Source organism: Patagioenas fasciata, chromosome 1 (genome assembly GCF_037038585.1).
Source record: "Patagioenas fasciata isolate bPatFas1 chromosome 1, bPatFas1.hap1, whole genome shotgun sequence".
NCBI lineage: Eukaryota > Metazoa > Chordata > Aves > Columbiformes > Columbidae > Patagioenas > Patagioenas fasciata.
Genome location: NC_092520.1, coordinates 140399668 through 140425561, shown reverse-complemented (window position 1 = coordinate 140425561; position 25894 = coordinate 140399668). Strand labels below are relative to the sequence as shown.

The 25894-nt window shown below is 43.4% G+C and overlaps 1 protein-coding gene across 18 annotated transcripts in view; it reads right to left on the bottom strand.

Moving 5' to 3' along the window:
- PPFIBP1 (PPFIA binding protein 1) overlaps positions 1-25894 on the bottom strand; it is a 118255-nt gene that overhangs the window by 54972 nt on the left and 37389 nt on the right. For 14 of the 18 annotated variants that reach the window (XM_065845174.2, XM_071816234.1, XM_065845172.2 and 11 more), the window contains one exon: positions 846-942. In XM_065845174.2, coding sequence (XP_065701246.1) covers positions 846-909 — 64 coding nt within the window. In that variant the 5' untranslated portion in view covers positions 910-942. Of the gene's footprint in view, positions 1-845; positions 943-2487; positions 2572-4815; positions 5048-25848; positions 25866-25894 lie in introns of those variants that run through there. The other 4 variants (XM_071816221.1, XM_071816230.1, XM_071816240.1 and 1 more) reach the window with 4 other exon arrangements.

The window sequence follows — 25894 nt, the reverse complement described above, 5'->3', positions numbered from 1 at the left end:
TTTACATGTGCTTCTGCTATGTGTCCTCAATATCTTTAAGAAAACTGCAGAGAAAAGTCATTGTCCAAACAAAGGACACACTGTATCGTTATTTTTTTCCTAAGGGAAATTATTTTAAGTGGAACTACTGAAGACTTTAGAACTGTGTTACTATCCTTGCAGAATATTTTTTTCAGTTTGGGTAGCTGTTTGCATGGTCCTGCTGGAATAGGATTAAACTATAATTTCTTGCTGCTTTGTTCCTCTGTGCTGTGCACTTACATTATCTTCTAACTCACTAGACTCAACTTAAAAGCAGATGCTGTATACTTTGTGGTGCCTCTCCTTAGTCCATTTTACCATTAACAGGTACTTATAAAAAACTCAAATATTAAAGGCAGGTCCAAACCAAATGTCAGCACTCAAAACATTCAAATTTTGAAAAAAAGGAAAATTCTATTCATGTTTTAACTCTTCAGAGCTGAGAGGAGTTCAGAGTAGCCAGTATTAGGCAAACTTACTCTTCCTGCCTTGCAGCAGCTCTTTAAACACACTCATCATGGTCTGAATCGTGCCTTGTGTCCTTGACTGTTGTGGTGCTGTGTGCACCAGCTGAACCGCCTCACTCAGCCACTTTGAGCAGCATTTTGATAGAGCGTAGGAAAAAAACTACACTCCATTCAGCCATGTCCATGTGTGAGAGTCTGTGCAATCCCTCCACTCCATTTATTTGTAATTGCTAAGCTATAATGGAAGACACCAAACACAATTACCAGCACATTCCATTCTAAGCCTGAAGCTCTGCCCTCCAGGTATGGAAAACAGACCAAAACCAGGTAAATTAACAAGCTGTCCCAGGAGTTTACCTGCTATAATGCCATCCATCTGCTCCAGCGCCGCAGCGAGCATGTCACTTGCATCACTCATCATCTTCTCTCTTTTCGGGGCCAATCACCAGCTACACTACAAGAAGCAACAAAACGCCAATAAGTGTGAGTTGGATCCAGGGCCTCAAGTCTGCAATTTGATTTGCAAAAGAGAATTTAATTTCACTTAATGTTTTCTGAATTCAGACATCACTGTCACGGGACCAACACAAAAACCGGGGCCATGTGCTGACCACAACAAGACTTGGAGGCCTTCATCACCAGGCATGAACTGGCATAAAAAGAAATCAAAGCATCAACTTGATGCTGAGGTTCCTACTGTTGGTCAGCCCAAAAGGTCAATGTCACTGATGGGTCACCCGATACAGGACCTCAGAAATCCCACACGGCACTTCAGGGAAGCTTGTACCGAAGACACAGGCCTTCTATGGCTAAAAGGAAGTCAGCAATAAACCATGTGTCTATCAGCTATGTTTTTTCTCCGTAAGAATTTGCTGGTATAGAAAAAGAGGATTCTGACCATTTGCCCAAGATTTCTGGATGTCTGACAATCCAGAAGCCCCAGCTATGCAATCATTTGCCTATAGGCATGATGTCTCAAACGCCCAGGACTCACTGGAACGTAGCATGCATGCACAGACTATCCTCCTGACAGCATTGCTCCGAGCTTAGCAGAGATTCCTGCCGTAACGATGCCATCTGATCTTACCCTTAAAATTTTGAAAGCCAGAAGTGGTCCCCAGAGGAGTATTTCCAGCAGGGTCTGGAAAAGTGAACTGCCCAATGTGCTGCCCGGGCAGGTGAACCAGCAGACCCGAAATCCCAATGGGCTACAAGTTAAGCACGTGCTTAGGTACTTTGCTGAAGTGGAGCTGCAGAGGTCAGAGGCGATCCTGATCCCTCCACCCCAGCACAATGGGCACACAGGCCACTGAAACAGCCCAGACTGCCCTGGCTTTCATCTAGGTCACGCGAGACTACTTCTGATATAAATACAGTTAAGGAACAAAGCTAAACAAACACCAGGAAGGAAAACTCGCTTTAACCTTTTGCATACCCTGCCATTTGGTTTTTGTATTAGGCCGCAGTGCAGCTGACATTTGCCCCAACATAAGCAATTAGGAAAGTTGTTCACAGTATCTCTGGCATAAGGCCTGGAACACAGTCTACTAAAAAACAAACCAAAACAAAAATTCACGTTATAAACTGAATTTTCCCTCTTACAAGTAAACTTATTGATTTGGCTGCCAGTTAGCTTTGCTGAAATTTTGGCCTTAAAATGCGAACATTTCATATTCTGTATCAAAACAACACCACAGAGACTACTGAGCTTTTGGGAAATGCCTTGTTTTATTATTTATTTGTCAGAGTCAGAAAAGCCAAGAGAGGTTTAAGAAGTCAAAATACTGTAAGTTAAGCTGTTGCAAAACTTAACATTTTAGTAGTATCATAACTGAAGACTCAAAAATTTCAAGAAGGAAGCCCCTGATTTTAAACACGTCAATAGTAAACTTCAAGCAGTACAATACCTGCTATAATACACAGGTCATGCAAGATATTTGTTCCAGTGCCTCTACACCTGATAATTAGCAGAAAACTCAGCTTTTGCAAACATATTCACCTGCGCAATTCTGAAGACAGCCTTGTCCTTTCTCCTTCAGGATTTCCTAGCTGTGATAATCAGGTCCTGCTCAAATATGGATGTCTACAAATGCAGTGTGAACAATCTGTATTAGATTTCCCTCTAAAGGTAAAGATCACACAGAAAAACACTAAGGCTGTTGCCCCAAACGAAACACTGATTCCTCACAGCTCTAAGTGGAAAAGCATCAACAAGGCAAAGCACCCACAGCAGCCAATTGATGTTTGGGAATCAGGAGTGCCCACCATCTCCTCAGTGTGCATAAGCACCTCATGGGGGGAGTAAAGAATATGAAGTCAGACATCTCAGTGGCATGACAAGAGGCAATGAGCACACATTAAAACATAGGAAATTCCATTAATGCATTAAAAATAAAACAAAAAAAAAAATCAAAAGGCTTAAAAAAGAAAACCCAAACCACAGCACTTTTTTACTGCAAGGATGGGAAGCACTGGGAAGAGTTGCCTTTTTGGGGTCTCCATCCTTGGAGTTACTCACAGCTTGACTGGACCCTGCCTGGCACAGTCTGCCCTGGGCATCCCTGCTTTGGTAGAGGCTGGAGACCTCCACAGGTGCCTTCTCACCTTGGCCATCAGGGAGCTCAGTGCAGCTGACGATCAAGCATTAAATACAGTATTGAGAAGGCTACATAGGAAAAGCTTACTGCAGGTTAAAAATGCACTAAGGAACAGAGTGCTCCCTAATCACATTTGTTCACAGTCAACCCCTTGTTTCTCACCTTCTGTCTAGGAAAGACATTAACTGGGGGCAAGGAACTGCTAATTTACACTTGCATAATAAAGCCACGGCTCATAGGCACAGAAAAAAATCACCATCTTGTGCCCTTCATTCAGGCACAACCACCCCTCATGCTTCCAAAAAAAAAAGCACTCCTTGCTTTTCCTGAACAAGGGTTTTGTTCATGGTTGTCTAAAATTCCTAAGACAACTCTACTGACAAGTGCAGCAAGCGGCAGATTGTGGTACCAACAGCATCCAGGAGGCCTCCAGCATCTACTCCACTGTTACCTCATCCTACCTCCAAGAAAATAGACACGTCAGTCTGCACAGCACTTCCTCCACTGCAACTGCAAAAAGGAGTCATGCTGCTGAGAGCAGCAGTGAGAAATTTTAAGATTAAATTTAGCAAAGCAAGACTGTGCGAACACACTGATCTCCAAAAACCTTTCCACCACTCATGGAGCATCTGTCAGCGGCCTGGCCAAGCCCACAGCTGAGAAACTTGGAGAGGTGAAATAGAAAACAAATATTAAAAAAAAAAAAAAAAAGAACAAAAAGCCCCCAAGCCGAACAGCTGGAGATGATGCAACAAAATCCCATTTCCCCAGTTGTTTGGTCCTAAAAGTAGTCATTGAAAACTAGCTGGAACGGCACATGCTGCTCTGGCCACCTTCCCAGCACAGTGCAGCACATCTAGCAGTCTGGAAGTAAAACTGCTGCAACAGAAAAGCACTCTTGAAGGTATCCTTGCCCCATAAGGGCACAGAATCACTTTTATTCCTTGCACATCATCACCAGCACATGGGGAATGGACGGGCAGGGAGGAAATCAAAGACCTCACACAGCACTGGACCAAAGCACAAAACTGTATGAAACAAGAAAAGACAACAAACTGCAGGAGGAAGGGGGTTGAAAGGGGAGGTGCAGAGAGAGTCAAAGAAATGCAGTTATTAGGCAGAATTCATAAATCAGCAGCCTTTGTGGATTATAGGAAAGCAGATAATACTGGAACACCAGCAGATTCACTGCTGTACCTACGGAAGGGCAGAGACCACCTCTGACTCCAGAAACTTTGAGAGGAGCCTGGGCTGACCACTATCACAACAGTATCTATGTTCCTTTTTTCGCTTTGCTTTGCATGGTTTTGGTCTAACAGAAATTAAACCTAACAGACTCAGGGCTTCAAGTTTTTCTCTTGGCAGTGACTAAGGAAAACCAGAGTCAGGTAACACAAAAGAAAATCCATCTTGAAGAAGCTCAGTGGAGCTCCTTAGGAAAATAAGGAATAGTTAATATTTCAAATTATGTCAAGCGGTTTAAATTCCTTTTGTTTACAAAAGGAGAAAAAAAAAAAGGAAAATCATAATTTTAACACAGATGGATCTATGACACGGCAGATGAACGAGAAACCAAGATGCACACAAGAGACAGAGAGGCAGATGCATGAAATCCACCCCTGGCATAACGCCATCAAGAACCCACCTGGGAGGAAAGTACTGACAGCACCCCATCTGACAGACCATTTAAAATAAGTTTTCCCTTGCTTTCCAAGAAAACGACTACTTACCTTCCTCATTCCTTCAGTGCATACACAATTGGTGCACGATGGGGTGGAGGGGTTGTTTTTACAGAAGCAAATCCACCTTCTAGAGCTGTCAGCTGAACACCTTGCTTATGCCGGCACGAACAAGCATCACTTCATCGTGGCTGTATTTACAATCCACCATTAAAAATACTAAAAATTAAACACAAATGCAGCTATCTCCACTATCAGTTATGATTAATGTTATCAGTAGCTGGCATTTCTACTCCACCACTGGCCGTTACAGAGACGTAATTTGGTCTTACTTGTTTTATGTCCCTTCCTCTGGTTTGAACACACCAGCTGGTTGCTAGGGCTATGCTGTTCACTTTTCAGTAGGTGGAGATTTTTTATTTTTATTTTTGAATGACATACAAACCCTCCGGCTACAGTGCTAGTGAAGACGTATTCCAAACGGCTTACAGAGAAAACAAAACACTGCCCTGCAAATAAATCCAAGGAAAGGTAGAAAAAAAACAGGGCGCTTTGTGAATGGGAACTACAGTCTGCTGGATGCAAACAAAAAAGCTGCCTGAATATGGATTGCAAATTCAGGTACTTAATTAATATGGCAGACTTTAAAAAAAAAGTGCTTAAATATTTTACATATTTAGGAAATTATAGTTTCTCTACCCAGAGGCTCTCTCTTTCCTATATCGAACAACACATGCAGAGGAATCTAGAAGCAACATCTTCAAGCCTTTTTTTTTTTAATTTTATTTTGGGGTGGTCTCAGTCTGGACATCCACCTGCAAAACACACCACGCTTTAAAACCCAGAGGTTCGCAGGGCTGAGGAGAATCAGGTGCCTGATAGCAGGTCTGAAGGCCAAAAGAACACATCGTGCCCCTCGTGTAACCTCTCTGGGGAAGAGCACGGCCTGGCCTTTCATCCCACTCGCCTTCCTCTGCCCCTGCCCACATGCTCTGCAAACGCTCAGTGCTTGTAAAGAAAGCACTGGCTACAGTTTATGTTTATGATATGATGCAATAAGATGGATGACTTGAGTTTCCCAGCTCTCCCATTCCTACATGACGTTCCCTAAATCAGAAAATTGTGATACATAGGAATGAAAAATCTTGATCAGGGTTTGTTCCTGAGAAGTGCAGAGAATAAATAAAAGGATCCCCAGGAGCACATTGTTACCCCAGAGGAGTCAATCACAAAAATACAATTAAAAAGGTAACAAACTGCAGACATCTTTTACAGGGGAGGCAGAGGGAGAGAACCCGTTCCACAGTAAAAGACCCCAAATTTTACCTTGCTGTCAAAATTAATGTCCCTGCATTCTCAGCCTTACACATGAGACAGCTGTGAGAAGTCTGAAACATCTTCCGCATTCATCTCTCTAACCTTGAACCACGGAAACAACACATCCTTAGCAATTAATTTTAGAATGTAAAACTCTATTTCATGAAGATAAATGCCATTTCAGACACATTATCACATCTATCTGTGCTTTTTCTGGCTGGTCAGAAGAGAAACATGAACACACAAAGACTTACTTGCAAAATACATTTCAATCACAAATAAAAAGGGTTTCAAACGAATTCAGTCTAAATCTTGGGCGCAATTTCTCATGGGATGTTTTGAAGATACTCAATTATAGCGCCACCAGTCAGTAGCATTTTAACACGTAATAATGAATACATTCAGCTAATTTACACTAGGAGTCATTAACATTTCTTTTAACACTAAAAAAGACTCCATTTCATACCTTCCAGGCCTGAAAGAAGAAACTAAGAAAGAAAATGGAGTCTTGTTGACTATATTGCTCTGGTGTTTTTCAAGAGAAGAACAAATGAAATTGGAAAAGTAAAATTAGGAAATGCTGGAAAAATCTTGATGCGAATAAAGCAGAGAAATCTTAGCATGAGGCAGGGACTGGAAACTAGTTTGTTCCTGAACATTCAGACCTTGTCACCCTTTCCCGAGGAGAGGCCCTGGCTGCCACATGTAGGCTCAGGTCCCTCCCAGGCATGGGGACATCCCCCGGTAGCTCCTCCTGGCAGGCAACTCACACTTTTACCCCATAATGGCTGAACAGACATTACACACAGGTCAAAGCAAGGAGAACTGGTAAGACCCAGGGCATCCTCTGGATGGCCCTTCATAGAATCACAGAATGGTTTGGGTTGGAAGAGACCTTAATGACCACCTAGTTCCACCCCTCTGCCATGGGCAGGGACACCTTCCACTAGACCAGGTTGCTCAAAGCCCCATCCAACCTGGCCTTGAACACTTCCAGGGATGGGGCATCCACAGCTTCTCTGGGCAGCCTGTTCCAGTGTCTCATCATCCTCATGGTGAAGAATTTCTTCCTTATATCTAATCTAAATCTACCCTCTTTCAGTTGAAAGCCATTATCCCTTGTCCTATCGCCACATGCCCTTGTAGAAAGTCCCTTTACAGCTTTCTTGTAGGTCTCCTGCTAGAAGGTCTCCCTAGAGCCTTTTTTTCTCCAGGCTGAACAAGCCCAACTCTTTCAAGCACAAGTCCTCCATTTGGGGCAGACAGCTACGAGGAGCCCCATCCTCGAAGCAGGAGCCTGGTGGGACCAGGCCCAGGGCTCCATCAGCCTGCAGGCTCAGGGACACTCCCAAGAGCCCAATGCTCAACCGTGCAAGAAGGATAAACATTATTATGGAGAAAAACAATCAGAACGTTGGCAAAGGCTTACTTAAACTGATAATGTCTGTTTATTTTATATATAAAAATAAATTTATTCTTGAATTTGCTGAACTCTAGTCAATGACATCAAAGCAACACTGTTCTCACATTACACAGGACTACAAAAAAGCAACAAATGTCCCTTTATTCCCTAACTCTAGTTCCTTTCTTTGTTCCCTGAATTTCATTATTTCTTTATTATACAACAAACATTATTTATTTCCTTTAACTGATAAAAATTAATGAAGCGCACTGAGACTGAAAGCTGAACCCACAGTATGTAAGAAATGTCTAGAGATAAAATGTATCAAACCATAGAAAAGACTTTAAAGTATTTTAAGAGCATAAAGCACAAAAGTCCTTCCAAGATATAATTGTTTATATCTGGGAAAAAACTTACTTCAAATCACGCCACAACTTTTATTACTAACCAGCTTAGCTGTGTTCTGTACTTCGCCTTAAAACTTATTAGATACATTAGTCGTGATGCAAAAGCTAAGCCTCAGCAAGATAAGCATCTTTCAGATACTCGGACAGAGAGGTGTACACAGCAAACAGCTTATGTAAACATCCCAAGTCTCTGAGTCAAGGTCTATGGCTTAGATTCACAACCAGTTACAAAACAAACCATTTAGTTTGGTCTGCAGTACTGAAATCATTCTGGTTGTTTATCTCTGCTACCCTATTCTCCAGCAGCTCTTTTTTTTGTTGTTGTAACTGAAAGGAATTAAAAAACCAGAGTAGGTAACAAATTATCTTGTTTTGTGATGCACAAGCGAGCTCTGTGGTCACTGGATGACACAGCCAGAGCAGCAGTCCCTTACCTGCAAAGCAGATGAGTAATGCAAATACCTGTCTGCAAGCACTCTCCAGACTCTCATTCTCAAGGCACAAGCAATCCGAGGTCAAATGGACACTTGCAAAAAAACCCCGCAGATACACTTCACTTTAGACTGTTCACACGTTTTACTGGTTAACTAGTAAATGCTTTCAACTACTCACCTTAGAGAGTCTGAGAAATCAATGTGTTACTTTCTCACACGTTTTGCTTGGGTCCACTGATTAGAAAAACAATTGCAATATTCATTCCTCGCTCCCAGACTGCTAAAGCAAGCAAGGAAATGCCTCACATTCCCCAGCAACATGTTATTGACAGGCTGTGGTCACACAGGCTACAAAACAAAAGAGGCACTGTTGGGTAAGAGTCTAAAAGGTAGCTCTTCAAAATACCTTAAGAACCATCAAATCCTGACCAGAGATCCATGGTTAGATCAAATTTCATAGATTGCGCAGCTTTATTTTAATGGGCTGGATCCAAAGACCAAATTCACAAACTTCCAAATTTGAAAGGGTTCATCTTTGAATTTTGGATGTTCAGGTCTAGGAGCTTCTAGATCCACAGTTTCAGTGTTGTCACTACACAAAGCAAAAGTAGAGGGTACCCACCATCAAAAGCCCAGAAAGTAAATAAATTTAGCTTGAACTGTATTTTCGTATGTTTAACTACCAACTACCTGTAAAGAACAACAGAAAAAACAATACTTTGTAATACCACAGCATCAGCAGTTACATTGGGAAAATTTTCATATAAAGTCCCAGCATTAGATCCTTACCCTTCATTCTGCTGCCAATTTTGTTATTTTAAGATTTATTTTTTTCAGAAGTAATATGTAAAATAAGAGTGGGATATCTGAAGTATATGCCTTGTGTATGAAGATATTTCACAGATTTTTAAAGACTCATGATATCTGAGAACTTGAGGTTGCCAGTACAACCATTGCAACACTAATACACTAATAATCCCCTGATACAGCATGATTCGCCATCTCTTCCTTCTTAGAAATTTAAAAATTGAGCAGGGCAAAATTCAACATGGTTGAAGACTTTTTTTTTTCTCATGGAATAGGACAGGACTAAATTTTAAACAGAAACATTTAGGGGGGGAAGTGAAAGATAAGAAATTGTGTGTCGATTTTCACTCTGGCTTTGTCTTCCTCACGTCAAAAACATGCAGATCTTTGCATTTTCTTTCCTTCTAAACTAAAGCCCTTTGTCAATAGCTCACCCTGGAGCTTTGCCAACAGCTTATGCTTAGGTAGCACACTTGGGAATCTGAGAGAGTCTGTATGAAGAAAACATGCTTTAGGCAGCACGTGACCTTAATCACTATTAAAAACGGACCTTCTACCTTTGGGATTCTTGGAATATCAGATGTAGGTACCGTGCCTTTCAAAACACAGACTTCAAATCTTCAATTAGTTCTCAGCTTTGAACAGTCCCAAGTAGTTCACGTGCAAAACATCCTGACCTTCCACGTGTTCTCATCAATGAGAAGCTGAAGGCGAACATAATCACACCTCTGTGCTTTGACAACTGCCACGCGTGCAATCCCACTGCTGGTCACAGCAGCCACAGACAAGGGCCTTAGAGAGCAATGAACCACCCAGCTGCAGAACAAGGAGATGCCTCTTGCCCAGGATGTTCCCCACCGTCTTTCAGGACCACTCTCCCCCTCCTCCAGGACACAGCCTGCACTCGCTGCCCCAGCTGCACAGCTGCTCATTCAAGCCCAGGGTGCAAAAGGGGCACTCACAGCCACAGTTCTTTCCCAGCATTGCTGTCCCACACCTCCTCTCAACCAGCTTCTGTTCTCCACGTCCCTTCCCAGGATACAACCTCCAGCCCCTAGAACATCAGAGCCACAAATCTGACAACCAGGGATTTCAGTAACGCTGGAGTAAGCAAAGCTCCTTCCCCACCCCGGCTCCCAGCTAGGAGCAGAGTGCTGTTGATTTTGTCTTGCTTTTTCAACACTGAAGCTTCAGTGTCAAGAGATGAAGGACAAAAGCTATGCGCTCTCAGTTCAAGGAAAGGGTCCTTCTATTCTCTTCCAAACGCTGCACCACTGGGCAGCAAGCAAACCAATGCCCCGCGAAAGAACCACCACTACAGCGCAACTCTAAGGAGACATATGCCACCCGTACCACTCAGCATTGCTTGGCTGGGGAGCTGTGTGTCTCGCCTACCCCTGGACCAGCCCCACTCCTCAGCACAAAGGAAATTTGGCAGCTGGGGACAGAAACCACCTCTCTTGCTGCCCACTCCTTTTTCATGAAAGCCTGCAGTTGGTTCTTCGTTCTTCGGGGTAGAGATGTCGTCTTCTACATCCCGTCTCAAGCTCTTCTCCTCTTGTCACACCTCCTCACCACCCCTTGCAAAAAGACATGTTCCTACCTTGGTGCCATTTGGCCTCCAGCACCACCCAAGGCTAAAAAAACCTCCAAGGTTCAGGGGCTGAGCTGTGCCTGGGGCTCAGAGTTGCTGACAAGAGAAAGGTATCAGTGCTAGGGGAACAGTAACCATGTTGGGGTGGGCTTGGAGGGCTACACAGTCTTGGGGTACAGGTGATACTGAAAGGCAGCAAGATTGTGACCAACAAGGTGGAGGGAGGCAGCAGGTCAGCACCAAGCCAGAGCTGTCCCTCTTAAGGAACATGTCCCTCATGGAACAAACCCAGTTCCAACCCCACTGTCTTCCCTTTCTTCTGCAGCAGGAAGAGGAAGGAAGCTGGGAAGAAAGGAGGTAGCCAAGGAAAAGGGGACTTCTTTCCACATCTTCTCCCGTAAGAAAGACCTAGGGATGGAAGGGAGCACCCACTCCCTATCCTGTAGCCAAGCGCCTTGTGCATAAGTAGGAGGGGGAAATATCCCACCCATCACCCATGGCCCCATGAGCAAGGTGAGCTTTACAACAAGAGGAAGATTCAGCTCATCAGCTGAAGAAAAATTTTAGCAGTCAGAAACTTAAGACATATTTGCATCAAAGCATGTTTGATGCCCAACTGGGGACAGAACTGCAGCTGCTACAAACCCACCTAGATTTCTGTGGGATAACAAGGTTACTGAGACTGAGTTTACTTGCTACAGATGATTTGCTAAGTATGATTTTTTTATTTTATTGTGTGGGACAATGTGAAATACCCGTTTCATTAGATATAGCAATAAACTGTGGTTTATTGCTGACCTTCCTAACAGTAGGCTCCCTTTAGTAGACACAGCTACAACACACTAAAATGGAGAATAAGGTAACTTTTAAGAGCGGTGCAAGAAAGTTTACAACCCGGTTGCAGCAGTACAGTGCAAGCACACCTACAGACCACCTGGTTTTGGTACCCAGAGCAGTCTCACCAAAGCAAGAGGCTGCAAAGCTTTCTCAGACAACAGGACAAGCAGTGGATGAGGTAGCACACACCACCCCTTTGCTGCTCAAGTCAGCGGTGTCATGATACAAGTCAATGAGTCTGAAGCAAACTTAGGTGTGGCTAAATCACAGAACAACAACAATAATGTAGAAATACTGTTCTGTGCAAGAGCTGAATTGCCCCTCTCCATTATTAAGTATCTGCAACGTGTTTAAGCCAGTGTACTACTCTGATATGCCAGTCAGGTTTACAGACTCTGCTGGAAAACCAGTTTTACATCACAAACCTTGCAATATCCAATTTCTCCCCGAACTCGAGATCTCATAAAAAAGAAGTAATTCCACTAGGATCTTAGTTTTCATTAAGAAAGAAAAAAAAATATTACTGAACCACATGGTTGCTGAAGGAAGTTTGATGTGATCTGAGAATATCCTGAAAGTTTGAGCACAGGAGGCCCCTTATTTGACATGTAATATAGTAAGGCATAGAAGGGATGTGGATGGGGGAAGCAGGATCATCTGACTTTTTTTTCAAGTGTCTGACAGAGGAAAGAAAAAAACAAAACAGCTTAGGCTGCTTAACTGTTTCCCTTCCCTCAGCCTACAGATGTAATTAAAATAAAGCTTCAAAAACAATACAAGTAATTTAATACTATTTTAATCAGAAGATGCTTTTATAAAAAGATCAAAAGTAACCTCACTGTGGTTTCATTGCTGGAAAAAGTGTTTCATTTTAGGAAAAAGTGGTTCTAGTGTAACTTCGTATGTTTCTAACTTTCCAAAGCCCCACTGTAAGAGAAGGATGGAACAAAACATCTAGGATTTTAAGCTCTGCCTAACCCATGATTTATACACATCTAATTAGCTCCTCCTGCACGCACACACACACACCCACCCTTGAGCTCTGGGAACTGCTACTACAGTTCCTGCAATTAAAAACTTCAGTGCCAGAATCTTTGTTTGCCAAGAGGAAAAACAACCACCTCCTCCTCCAGCACAGCTGGGCGTGTTCTTACAGGAGCGGATGCCCAACTACAAGCAGCTCAGATCCAACATCTGCACTCTCCCAAAGTTCAAGATATTTATTAGAAATCTGTAATCTATGAGCCTGTTGCCTCTCAAGGACCTTCAAAGCCCTACTCCAGCAGAGCGACCCAGGCAAAATCAGAAGTTTGGGGAGCTTAACACACCGTGGTTTTATTTAGCGGTACCCAGGGCTCTCTCCCGGACAAGGAGAGCAAGTCTCATGCTGTGGCAGCACCACACTCTGGTTTCCCCATCAGAGACTATCTCAGCTTCTTACTGTGCCATGGACATTGGCAACGCAGACAGGTGAGTGAAGGATCACTCGCCTGCCACGATGTGGAATCAAAACTAGTACAGAACAGTTCAGTGCATGCCAAATGGCAATACTCATAATGTTCTGGATGAATTAATATCCCTTAGTATTTCCATACAAATGTTCCTCTGGATACATAATGTCAAGATAAAACTTCAAAAACCTCGAGGGATCAGATACACTTTTAATGTTACATTTCTTTGAAGTACTTTCCCTTTGTATTTCAACAACACTTCAAAGTTTTCCTACTTACATATAAATCAAATTGGACATCTGATGCTAAAAGAAGCAGACATTAAAAGTGTTTCACACTTTCCCAACCTTTGGGTGGGGTGGGGAGTAAAACTCAGTCTTGTAGAAGGGCCTACATTAACTGAATGCAGATTTTCACTCCACCAGCTGATCGAGAAAGAGTTCAGGTATCAAAGGTCAAATAGAAACAGGGTACAGCCCCAGTCCCACCTGCAGTTGAAGATCCTGGTCCTAATGAGCAGCACAGGTTTAACCTGTAGCATGCACAAATAGTCTTGCTGACATCAAGAGGGATCAATGGAAGTGCCTGGTCCTTGAAGGCCGCTGGAAGGAAGAGGCTGTTCATGGGATAATCAAAGGTCCACCTGTACTCACAAAGGGAGCTCACCATCTTCAATGGTTTGCTTCACAGAGAAGGCGAAGAACTTAACAGCACTCCCAAAACACTGTCAATGTTTCCAGCGAAAGGGGAAGGGGATGGCTGGTAGGATTGTACTGAAATACAACCAGGTTTTTGTGACTTGACCAAGGACTTCACTGGACCAGCTCAAAACAGAAAGTCCTAGAATTTGTCCAGACTTTCTATTACCATGTAAAAAAAAAATGCCAGAACCAACTATAAGTAAACAAATCACGACACTTTCTCATGATTACCGTGAACTAGCAGCTTCCTCAGCAACCATGTGAACATCTGGTGCCAAATCCTTTGTGGTATATCCAGTATAACCCCTGGACCTCCATGTATAAGTCTCACTTGTTCTCAAGCACTGAAGAAGTTTTACAAGCTTGATTCTTTCTTCATACATAATAGCTCTATAGAAATAACTCCTCCTTTCTTTTAAAACTATTGCCCCTGTATTCCGCTTTGTTAAGGCTGAATATTTTTCATGTGCCTACTGAGCCATCATTGGAGGGACTGTTTCCAGGGGTTTATATTTAGCTTTGAAGCACTGCAGATTTTGTTTCCTTGGCTAAAGTTAGGATGGGATCCTCCCTTAGAGGAGGATCTTACTCTGCTGAATGGAAAGAAAACACTGAGACAGTCTAGTCTGGGCTTGCAGAAGACACTGATGATGCCAAGTCCACAACTACAATGATCCTGCTGCATAAAAAGGAAAAAGTAAATCCAAAACTGGCAAGAATGTTTACATATATCATAGACCCACAGCTTCAGCCCTGTTTAGGAAAGGAAACATTGCTTATTTCAGGATGTAAATTATCATACATCTTCATGCACGGGTCCTGTCATAGCATGGCTTCCTCCTGGGGACAGCTCATCATTTATTTATCACTATATGGCAACAGCCTTCAGCAGAGGCATTTAAGGAACTATGGGAGGTTGCCCCTCCAGCCACCAGACAGAAATGGGGCAGCTCTGGATCATAAGGGTGCCGAATTGCTCACAGAAAGGTCCACTGCTGCACCCACCCCCTCCAGCAGCACTACAAATACCCTATGGTAACTACCCTCCTTACAGCACCAAACTCTGCTGTTTATGTAGACGGACTCATCTGCCTCAAGGTTTTGTGGGTAAGGTATAACTACCATGATGTTTTACTTGGTTTAAGTTCAAGTTTTGTTAATAAACCCTGCTACCTTTGCAAATGATCTACTACGCATCAGTCATGTGAGTGTGCTCACTGCTGGTATACTACAGTTCTGCAAGTACTGAAATACCTTGGAAACACCGTGTTACTGAAATAACGCTGTTAGCAGGTTCCTAGCAAAATCCAAAAAGCAAGATTACAAGAAAGCTCTGTCTGCTAAAATGCTACAACACAAGGGTTTCTCTAGGACAAACTTTTAAGACCAGCCACTGCAACTGTGCACTCGGGTTTGCATAAGCTGGGTGCTCCTGCCATTCACTGCACTCTTCAACTGCTTTACTCAGCGAAAGAGCCTTGGTTGATCACTGAAGATAAATACAGTGTGCAAACAAGCTACAAGTCTGAAAGGGAACCCTGTTGAAGCTTGTGGAAATCCATTTAAGTACAAGGAGCACTTACACATAACTAAGTGCATGATTACTACGGTTTAAGTCTTATAAAATACATTGCCATTGTATTGTATTTCATTAACAATAATTTTCCCTGATTGGAAAATGCCTTACCTGAAGGTAAGAAATTTAAAAGAAAGGTTTCCTTCTCATTTTCGAAATGGAAGGTTTATTGCAATACAATCTGAGCAGAAAATATGGATAGATAACATTAAACTTGTTGCCTTAAATATAAGTTTATTAGAAGTGCCAAAGTAGTGCTTTCCAAAACAGAACAATAACATGCTCTGCACAACTACTCCTGATGTTATAGACCTTACCCAGCAGATTATCTCTGGATCTCTCAACTTTTCCAACACCATTTTTCAAGCCAAAGTAAAGACTCTTCGACAGAAGCCCAACTCCTTGATGTTGTAACATGAGGGAAAAGAAAAACACCCAGGACAACTCCCAGTTCTATGAAAAACCATTTAAAAAGAATTGTCCACATGGTAGAGCCTTGAGAAAGTCATGGTCTCTTTCAAAAATTTATCAAGAATTGATGAAAAATACAAAAAGTCCATCTGACCATGGAATGTATAAGAGCAATCATCACCTCAGTACATCTAAATTCTGTTTCAACATCCAACACTAAAATAGAAGGTTTCACAAACGCATTCAGAAAAAGAAGAAAAAAAAAAAAAGCCAGGAACAGGTATCTCTGTGTGGTAACAACCAGACATCCGGCAGTGGAGGTATCAGAGTCATGCAGCTGGCCTTTGGGATTTGTTTTTTGTCTTTTATTAAAACTTTTGACAGTTCTGAATAGCAAGCCCTTGTTTCCTGCAAATGTCTCAAAGATCATAAATGCATGCAGGCCTCTCATAGTATTTTAATGAAATATCAGCTCCTGCTCCTCCACTTGACTCGCAGGCAAAAATCTGCCATTTTAAGGAGATAATCTTAAGCAGCTTTCTGAGAAATGTCAAGAATACTAAATTGCCATTTCTGTACTCTGGTTCCATTTCCCTTCCCCCCAAATATTCTATTTAAATCCCCGTTAGGAAGAAAGTGGAGCGCTATCCAAGATGAAGTACTGTGAAGTGATGTTGTGTATTTTACAGACTGCAAGACCTGAATCAGTACTGTTGGCTAATTAAAAACCTTCAAAATAAGTAGGGGTTTAATTGCCTGCGTTGCATTATTGTGTCTAAAAAAAGACTTAGGAAAATAACATGAACAAGACAACCACTTAAATGGCACCCATTTTTCTTAAACCCACGTGAAACAAGTGCTGATGTTCAGCCACACTTTTGTGCACATTTTGAAGCTACATAAGCAAAAGCTGCTTATGATTTATGGAAATGCCTTTGTTTAAGGCAAAGAAACCTGAACTTGCTGTTGCTACACTGCAACACCAATTCTGTCCTCAGCACTGGAGAGCACTCCGAGCTCTGGTCACTCTGGCCCAGCTCAGCACAGTGGGGGACCCCAGGCCAAATCCTGTGTCCCGTGTGGATGCTGCAGGAGGTTCTGGCTGTGGCAGCGGTCCCACCAGGAAAAAAACCCCACCAGTGTTCAGGGGAGTTTCTTTGCAAAGACTTTATCTGTTTTCCCTTGCAACTTATAAGCAAGATTGCTTATGCTGCCTACATTGCCTGAGTGCTGAACCAGGAGGAAAAGCAGACGGATGGTGTCCAGGTATCTGAAATAGGGGACCCAGGAGTGGAAAGGCAAGGTCAGCATCGAAGAGGTGACCTTCCATGGACAGAAGCAATTTAGCACAGGAGTGCATACTCAGCAGTGAAGAGACAGGTCTGAGTAAGGTACCTAAGACACCCCAACACTGCACACTCCTAAGGCAGCCTACAGAGTACAAAAGGTAACACAGCCAAACTGATCTGTGTCCCTGGGGGCCTTGGGAGGAGACATTTAGCATCGAACCCTACAGCGAGTGCCCCGCAAGGGGACCTGCGCCCAGAGCTGGGAGCTTCCAGAGGGAAACGGACGGATCCTGGGACAGAGGACTTCTCCAGGTCTGAAACCAGTATGGAGAAGCCATGGCCAGACAGCTATGACATTCCATCCATCTAGAGGAAACATTTCCACATGGTCACTGTTGCCAAACTCAAAATAGCTAACCTGACTAAAGACAGGCATAAAGGTGAAGTAAACGGGGCATTCAGTCAAATGAAACAGCTTAGCTAAACCAGTTGTCTTGAATGGCTTAGGTTAGAAGTTGCTCACCTGTGCTGGGACTCCTGCATGGCTACTTTAATGAGTTAGCCTACCTGAGGAGAGCACATGTTCATCTACCTGTGCAAAATTCTCACCAGTGGGAACTTCGCACTTGTGCAGACTTTACACCAGTAGGGAAAAAGACAGTGCGCCATGTGGAAACAGCATCCAGGAATCTCAACCACAGTTCCACACCACTACTAAGGCCACACTTAATGCAGATGGATACTCAACATGTGACTGAGCAATTATTATCTTGTAAATAAGCAACACTATACCTCTCTGCAGATCTCAAGCAATTAATCTTCAAATCATTTAGAACCAGACATAGGACAGGGGAGAGGAGAATCAAGTGTTACTTCCCACTAACGCCAGAAAATAATACAGTGCTCTTCTAAGTAAAAAAAAAAAAAATTAAAAAAAAAAAAATCAAGTAACAATAATTAAAAAAAGAAAAAAAAGAACACACACAGCATGCATGTATGTCAAAACACACACAGCACCACAATGACATCTCGAGTATCTCCACAACAGCAGCCTGTTCCTTGCCCAAGAAGTGTGACCCAGCCTGGTCCTCCCTTGCTTGCAAGATCTGACAAGATCCCAAGAAGCTGGTGTGGCTGCAGGCCAGTAACCTTGTGCTGTGCCATATGCAAATCCCTAGTGAGAGTAACATGATTATACACGTTACACTCCTGTTGTAACACCAGCAAGGCTACGAACTTGATCTAGATAATACAGGAGATAGCAACTCAGCCGTATCTCAGTACTCCATGGTGTGGATCACGGCATTCACTACAGCTGTCATAATGCATTGTAAATTATACACAACACACACTCTTAATAATGCAAATCTCAGAACTGTCTACGTACTTTGCGGCAGGAGAAATTAACAGATGTTGACAACTAATCAGATAGCAGAAGCATTAAAGGAGACAGACATAGCCCATTACTACTATTCGTTGGGTATGTACACGGTTTCTTGCCCTCATAACTGACTATACTATTAGTTTCTTCTGATGTAGCAACGTTGTTGGGCTTATCTTTCCCATCCTCCCAACACGCAGTTTATTTCAGTTGTTCAAAGCAGTGTTGCCCCTACCTTTAGTGACAGGGGATTATCATCAGCTGACAACACTCCAGTGAATATAGAGAAATAACCTTAATACTGCACCCAGGGACCAAAAGACCCCTTGGCACCAAACAGCCGATCCAGACTTGTGGAAACTATCCGGAGCATAAAACACATACCATGTGCATGCTGATCTGTGGACATCACTCCTCCTACTTCTCTGCCCAGAGCACTGCAGCATAGCTGGCAGAGGTCTTGCTAATAGGAGCACAGCTGCAAAGTAGGTCCCTAAATGAAATTACAAGATAGGCTATAAAGGAGCAGGAACATGCAAGTGAGGGCAAGACTAGCTACTCTGGATACTCATCTGGGATGCCAAGGTGTGAACTTCTAATATTGTCCAAAACTGCACGTGAAGCAATAAACAGTAGAAAACTGTTGTGCTAAGAAGGATCAGAAGCAGAGGGAAGGAAAGGAAAGGGGAAAAGAGCAAAATAATGAAAATCCATGCCAAGGTCTTGGACAGAAAAGCACCAAACCCCCAGAGAGGCTCCTGCAAGCACTTGGAAGCTGGCAACTACAGACTGCTTTTGCTCCATTGCCAGACTACTTTGGGCCAGAAACACCTGACAAACAACAAGGCTCTTTCTCAGACAGAGATGTGGTAAAGTGGCATCCTCCAGCTGGTGGATTTTCATCTCATGCTGGGAGCTGGGAACAGATACAACGGGCACCAGAGAAGACATCAGCTGCAATGCTGCAGCACCTGATGGGATACACAACCCTATTTTCTGTCTTCACATGGCCAGGAGATGGCTGTTCATCACCCAGATGGGTGGCCCTGGCAGAACCACCATTGCCTGGTGGACCTCTGCAGCACAACACGCAGGGCACATCAAGCCTCGAACTGCCTGGCATCAAGCCAAGCAGCAAACTGGCCAAAACACCCGGGACACGGAGCCTTGTGAGCACAACCAGGACTGGCTGCCCAGTCCCACAGCAGAGTTGAACTTTCCAAGTATTTTGAACAGCTCCTTATCAGCAAAGCAGCTTTACAGCAGCTCAGCATTTCACAATGTTTACAATCTGGTCTCTTTTAATTGGATTGACAACCTAGCTGAAACACAGCCTGAAATATAGACAGCATTTGATCTTTTCAGAAAGACCCACCCAGCCTGAAATCGGTAAGTTGCATAAGCCCACATTTGATGACAAGCATGCTCTTAATGCCACTGAAGTCAATGGTACTGGGAACATGTTTAACACTGGCTGCCTGTTTGACTAAGTGACCAAAACATCACCTCAAAATACAGATTGTGCCAGCTTTGTGCAACCTGTGGGTGCTTTCGGTGATATCAGCACTCTGCTATAAGGTCCACAGTAAAACATCAGCTCTCCTCAGCTGGACTGCCTGAATTCCATCAGCTGCCAGATGTGACCTCCACCACAAACTGAATAAAGGTATCATGATCCTTCTGGCTACAAATTTCCTTCTCTGCTTAGAGGCACCACCAGAGCACAGCTACAGTGCAGGGGGAGTGGGGGGGAATGTTTGGGCCCAAGGTAAACTGAAATAAATTCTGCAACAAAGACACATTCTCTTCCAATACTGATATTCATCCAGATCACTGTCATTCAGTATGACACCACCATCACACAGAAAAGCAACTCCTTTACCAAGATATTTCTAGGTAAAATTTATTTAAAGTTACATAGAATTGCTGTGACCCACAAGCTTGACTCCATACAGACAACAGAACAAAAATTACTTAGTGAATCAAGGCAAACAAGGTCTGCTGTGTTGTGAAGAGAAGACTGAGGGGCAACCTCATTAATGTTTATAAGTATGTAAAGGGTGAGTGTCACTAGGATGGAGCCAGGCTCTTCTCAGTGACAACCAACGATAGGACAAGGGGCAATGGGTATAAACTGGAAAACAAGAGGTTCCATTTAAATTTGAGAAGAAACTTCTTCTCAGTGAGGATGACAGAGCACTGGAACAGGCTGCCCAGGGGGGTTGTGGAGTCTCCTTCTCTGGAGACATTCAAGACCCGCGTGGACACATTCCTGCGTAACCTCATCTAGGTGTTCCTGCTCCGGCAGGGGGATTGGACCAGATGATCTTTCGAGGTCCCTTCCAATCCCTGACATTCAGTGATTCTGTGTGAGAGAGCCTACAGGGTGGGAGAGCAGGCTGCACCCACAGAAGGGAACAAGCCAGGAAAAGCCCCCACCAATGCAACTGGGAGCCTGGAGGAAGTTCACCCACCCGCCCAGCCCACAGACTGCAACTCTGCGAGAAGTCAACAGGCTTTGCCACTCACGGTGAGGAGCAAGACACGGGCCACTCAGTCATCAACCTGCACGGACAGCCTGCAATAATTAGTTAGTTTATCAGCTCTGATTATTATTAGCTACTGATGCTTACGTGATTATTAGTTTCATTGTCATTATTTAAAAAAAACCAGCTGCTAAGAGCATGAGAAATCTCTTCCAGGCGTAAGACCACTGGCTTGGTTAAGCAAGGAAGGTGTCCCAGACTTCAGAGGTCTTGGATAATGTCCACCTACCACAGCAAGGATGATCTGCTCCCAAAATGCACATCTTGTCCTCATCAGTGCTGCTCACTGTGGGTCTTTGAGGAGCAACTTCATCTCCCTCAAACTGGTGTGTGGGGGATAAGCCTAAGTCCCTTCTGGTTTATGTACCTGGAATCTGTGTGTGCTGATGTGCTCAGGAGGGAGGAAAAAACAGAAAGGGTGTTTCCCAACCTACCCCTCATTACACACCTCAGTATAGGTACACCAGAGGAGAATCAGGCCTTCAGGGAAAAAAAAAAATAGAGAGAGATAAGAAAAAAAAAAAAACCAACAATTTTTGTGCAATCCTAATGAAACAGACTGAATTCTCTGGCCTTACCATTACAAGAAACACTAGGTTATTCAACTGAATTTGATCTCCCCTCATGAGGCAGGGCTATTTCCTCTCCTACTTTCTAACAGTAACTCTGATTTGTCTATGTCCTATTTTTGGTATCTAAATTAAGAATATTGCTCATAACCAGATTATATGGCATTTATTCTGAAGAGTAAGAGATACAGATACAGCTAAAAATTCAATATAAACACCCTGTGGATGTAAGCCATGACATTTATATACCAGATTAATAAGCACTAAGAGGAATTTCTGATGTAGGGTGCATGACCCTCCCGTAATTTCGAAGGCAATTATTTTAATACCATGATTTCAAAGTGTGATGTGTCCTTGAAAACAGTTGCAGACAGACAGCCTTAAGAAAAAAGCTTCAAATCCTGAAAGGACAATTTCAGGTACATCTCTGGTTTTGAGATAAGAGAACATCTGGGAGTGAGTGTATGCGCTGGCCAGCAGATAAGCAGGCCGAGACAAACATCGATTTTATGCTGCATGGATCTGAGCTTCCCTTAGCAAAATGGAAAGGTTCGGGGAGATTTGACACACAGCTCCTGCTTCAGCCCATCTCTAGTTGTAACCAGCACCAGTAATGCTGTCACCACCACCATTGTCCATGGTGAACATCGCTTCATCCCCAGTCCCTGCTCCCAGAAGGTTCCTGGAGCGGTCTCGCTGCTCAGAGCAGCCCTCGTCTTTCACACTTGGTCACCTACTCCTTGATATTTTCCAGATACCCCAACCTGGAAGCTACTGCCTTGTTAAATTCAAAGGGCCAGCTTGTAGCTTCAACCACAACAGAGAACACAGCCAGTCTCCCCAGTTATCACTGGTCGAACCTGGTCAGCATCAACTCAGCCTTTCAAAACCAGGAGAAACAGAGAACCAGCCACTTTGTTTAAAGGAGAGCTGAAAATATGACAACAGCTGGATTTCCATTCAAGACATTAAAAGTTCCAAGTGCTTTCTGACGGTGGTTTGATGCTCCCGTCCAAGACAGCCCAAACAACCCTGCCCTCAGTACTTGTGCTTGGCACAACCACAAACAGGCGATGGCAGGAAAAGTCGGCTTCAGCCCCACGACTGCTGTTTTAGACCTCAGGGCGATGGTCCTCCAAGAAGCAGCTGCCACGTGGGGCCAGGCACAGGATCCAACTCTCAAAGCTCTGGTAAGCAGAAGGACACGCAGTTCTTCTCGCAGCTAAGAACTTACCCGAGTTTTGGTGAATTTGCATTTGGGGGCGGGGGGAAGGCGCAGAAAGGAGAAGGAAGAAGCATCCAGATAGTCAGGTAGCTCCCTCCCTCTCTTAATTTCAAATGCTTAAGTAACACACAGAGATACTAAAGTATCTCGAAATAATTCCTTGGTAAGGAATCAGCACGATATGAGCAATTTGCCCCAAACACATTCTTGGAAGCACTCACCACTTCTGGATGCAACACCACAAAACAAAAAAAAAAAAAAAAAAAAAATCGCAAAACACTACATTTCAAAAACTGAACACAACAAAACAGCCCGAGGCAAACATGCAGCTCCCCACATGCCTGAGCTGCTGACGTTTCTTCCAAGCAGCTGAAATCAAAGCCTAGTGAGAGAAGTTGTCAGATGACAAAGGAGGGACACAAAGACCTCACCACAAGTGCTGCAAGTAAAGCGTGAAAGCCTGCATACCAGCTGCTATGCTCTTACTGCTGAGAAACCCAGGTCCCAACCCAGCCCTGAGGGCTCTCCAAGCGCAGAAAGGGAAAAACATCCAGATTTGTGAAAAGCCATATTCAGCCCTTCAAAGTCAGCTGACGAATAATCAGCAGTTCGTGTATCATGAGAAACACTGGGTACATCAGAGCCCTGTGAGCACACTGTGGCTCAGGACCGCTCTGCTCAATGCTGGAAGGGAGCACAAACAAACAAGGTACCAGCTACGTAAGATTCAAAGGAAAAGATGAAAATAACTGGACATGATACCTTGGTGCTGCTGTCCATTGTTGATGGTCTCATCTAAAGCATCAGAATATCTGTCCCATTCATCAGAAACAGAAAGCTAAATCTTGGAGTTAAATCTTGAGACCTTAAAAAAGGCTCAGTGAAGTTTTGCATCCCCAGACAGAATGCATGGCTGGAGACAGCTGCTCTCTCCACCACCTTCACTAGCAGAATATGCCCAGAATAAAGTTAAGTCATGCAAAACTTTCGCCAGGAACTTTACTAAACACAGCATCTGAAACCAGCCAGAAGGTAGCCAGGGAACCTCTGAGAACCTGTGGAGAAGCAGCCACAGGATTTTCAAAAGAAAGATGAAGAAATTCTACATGTGATTTCCGTGCTCCTCAGCACCAAGCCACTTTTCGTCACGCAGATTATCTGTCCCCCCAAAAGGACTAATCTGTTCCAACACTGCCTGGTGCTCCAAAGCACCTTTGTAAAAGGCAAAAATTCCTGAAAAAATAAGTTTTAGCTAACTTTGAACAAGCAGACAACAACACTGTTACCGTGACTTCCTCTGTAACAGAGCTTGTAATTCCACAGTTCACTACTCACGACACTCACCTTTTCTACATGGCATGCAACACATTTGGGGGTCTTGTCAGTTAGTTAAGCAGCTGTAAATCCACACCAAGTCCTATAGCGTAGTGCAGTTGTACAGAATTATTTCTGCAAATGAAATAATCCCAGACACCGCTCTGAGCCAACAACTTCCACTAGAGCCCACTAGGAAAAAAAAAAACCCTAGCGTGGCTTGTGGTGGGTGAGTCAAGGAGGATTAGTTTCTATATATGTTGCGTCTTAACTCAGTCCTTATTTAGGATGCCTCACTCTTCCCATCTCAGTCTCAGCTGGAAAACAAGACGGGGGACACGCCAATTCTAAGTATTACAGAAAAGGTTTCCAGTGCTTCTGGTTCCAGGGGGAAGAGGAGGGAAGGCGCAGCAACATCCCCCAGGCAGCAGAGCTGAGCAGCACCCTCCCCTTCCCAACAAACCCAGCCCAATCCACACGCTGCTTCAGCTTTATAAACTCCAGAAAATTCTTCGCATATCCCCAGCCACACACTGAGAAGTGACAACCACATCAGTAAATTACACAACATATTTAAAACAAACACCAAACAAACACCACCAACTAATCGACTTAACTAAATAGTTAACAAGGTTAGGCAAGATTAGTAAAGATAAATAGCTCTCCCTTTCTTTTTGTTGTTGACGGGAATATTTTCATTCTTTTTTTCCCCTCTTTAGTTTAAACAAGAGGTGTGGTGCTGTTCTAGTACAAGTCATGGAGCCGGGACCTCAAGTTGATTTTGTTTCTTCTTTCATGGCCCAAGGCCACTTGACTTCTTATTAATTTTCCCCATCTGTAAAATGGGGCAAATAATAATTAGAAACTACCACACAATGTTATAGAAATTATTCTGTTCATAGCCACAGAGTTCTTTGAAGATGCGAAGTGCCAAGCATTATTACTAGATGATGAAATGATATATTTTCTCCCCCAAGCTATATAGGACAAGAAAAAAAGCCATGCAAACAGCCAACTGTGTTCCTAATGAGATGCAATACTCAGAAATTAGGGCATCTTAAAACAGACTGGACAATCTTCTTCCAGCTCACAAAGATTATTCCCAATATATAAACCTCACAGGGTGATAAATACAAGAAAAGAAACATATCATTTGCCCAGCTCTCTGCAGACAAAAATAAGCTTGCCTAAACGAACAGGGAATATTTGCATTCTCAGTCTGGAAGAGAGCAAAAAAATTCTCAAAGAAGTAAGGGAAGAAATGAAATTAGATTTGAAAGCTTTGTGGAGGATTAACTTATGTTTTCTGAATATAAAGCAACTGTCAGGACTGGGAAAGTCAATTAAATAAAAAGGACCGGATGGGAGGGAGGCAGGGAAATGCAGTGTGCAACAGAGAGGTCACATGCTAGATAAACGGGGCAGTATGCTAACTATTTACAGATAAATGCAATTCCCTCTGTCTCTGCAGAGATTTATTTATATTAGAGAGCCATGATCAGTACCATGGGTGAGCATAACATTAAGTTACATTAACATTACTCAAACCGCATCACATAAAACGTGAAGAACAAAAGCGTAATAACATACTGCCTTCTGCAAGCAGCAATGTTGCCTCTCAGAAGAAAGGCAGGAAAAAACAACCAGAAAAATTCTGCCTCCTTCCATCCCTACCACCTCCTGCCGAGGCAGCGCTCTCCTTCCCCATCCCTTCCAGTCCAAGGATCATTGCTCAGCTGATGGGCTTACATAGGGCAGGAGGTACCGCTCACACAAAATAAATGTTAACTCAAATAAGCAGATCTCTGGGATTTATCTCTTACCAAACTCAGCAGCAAGTCAGCTCAAAACTGGCCTTTGATCAGCATC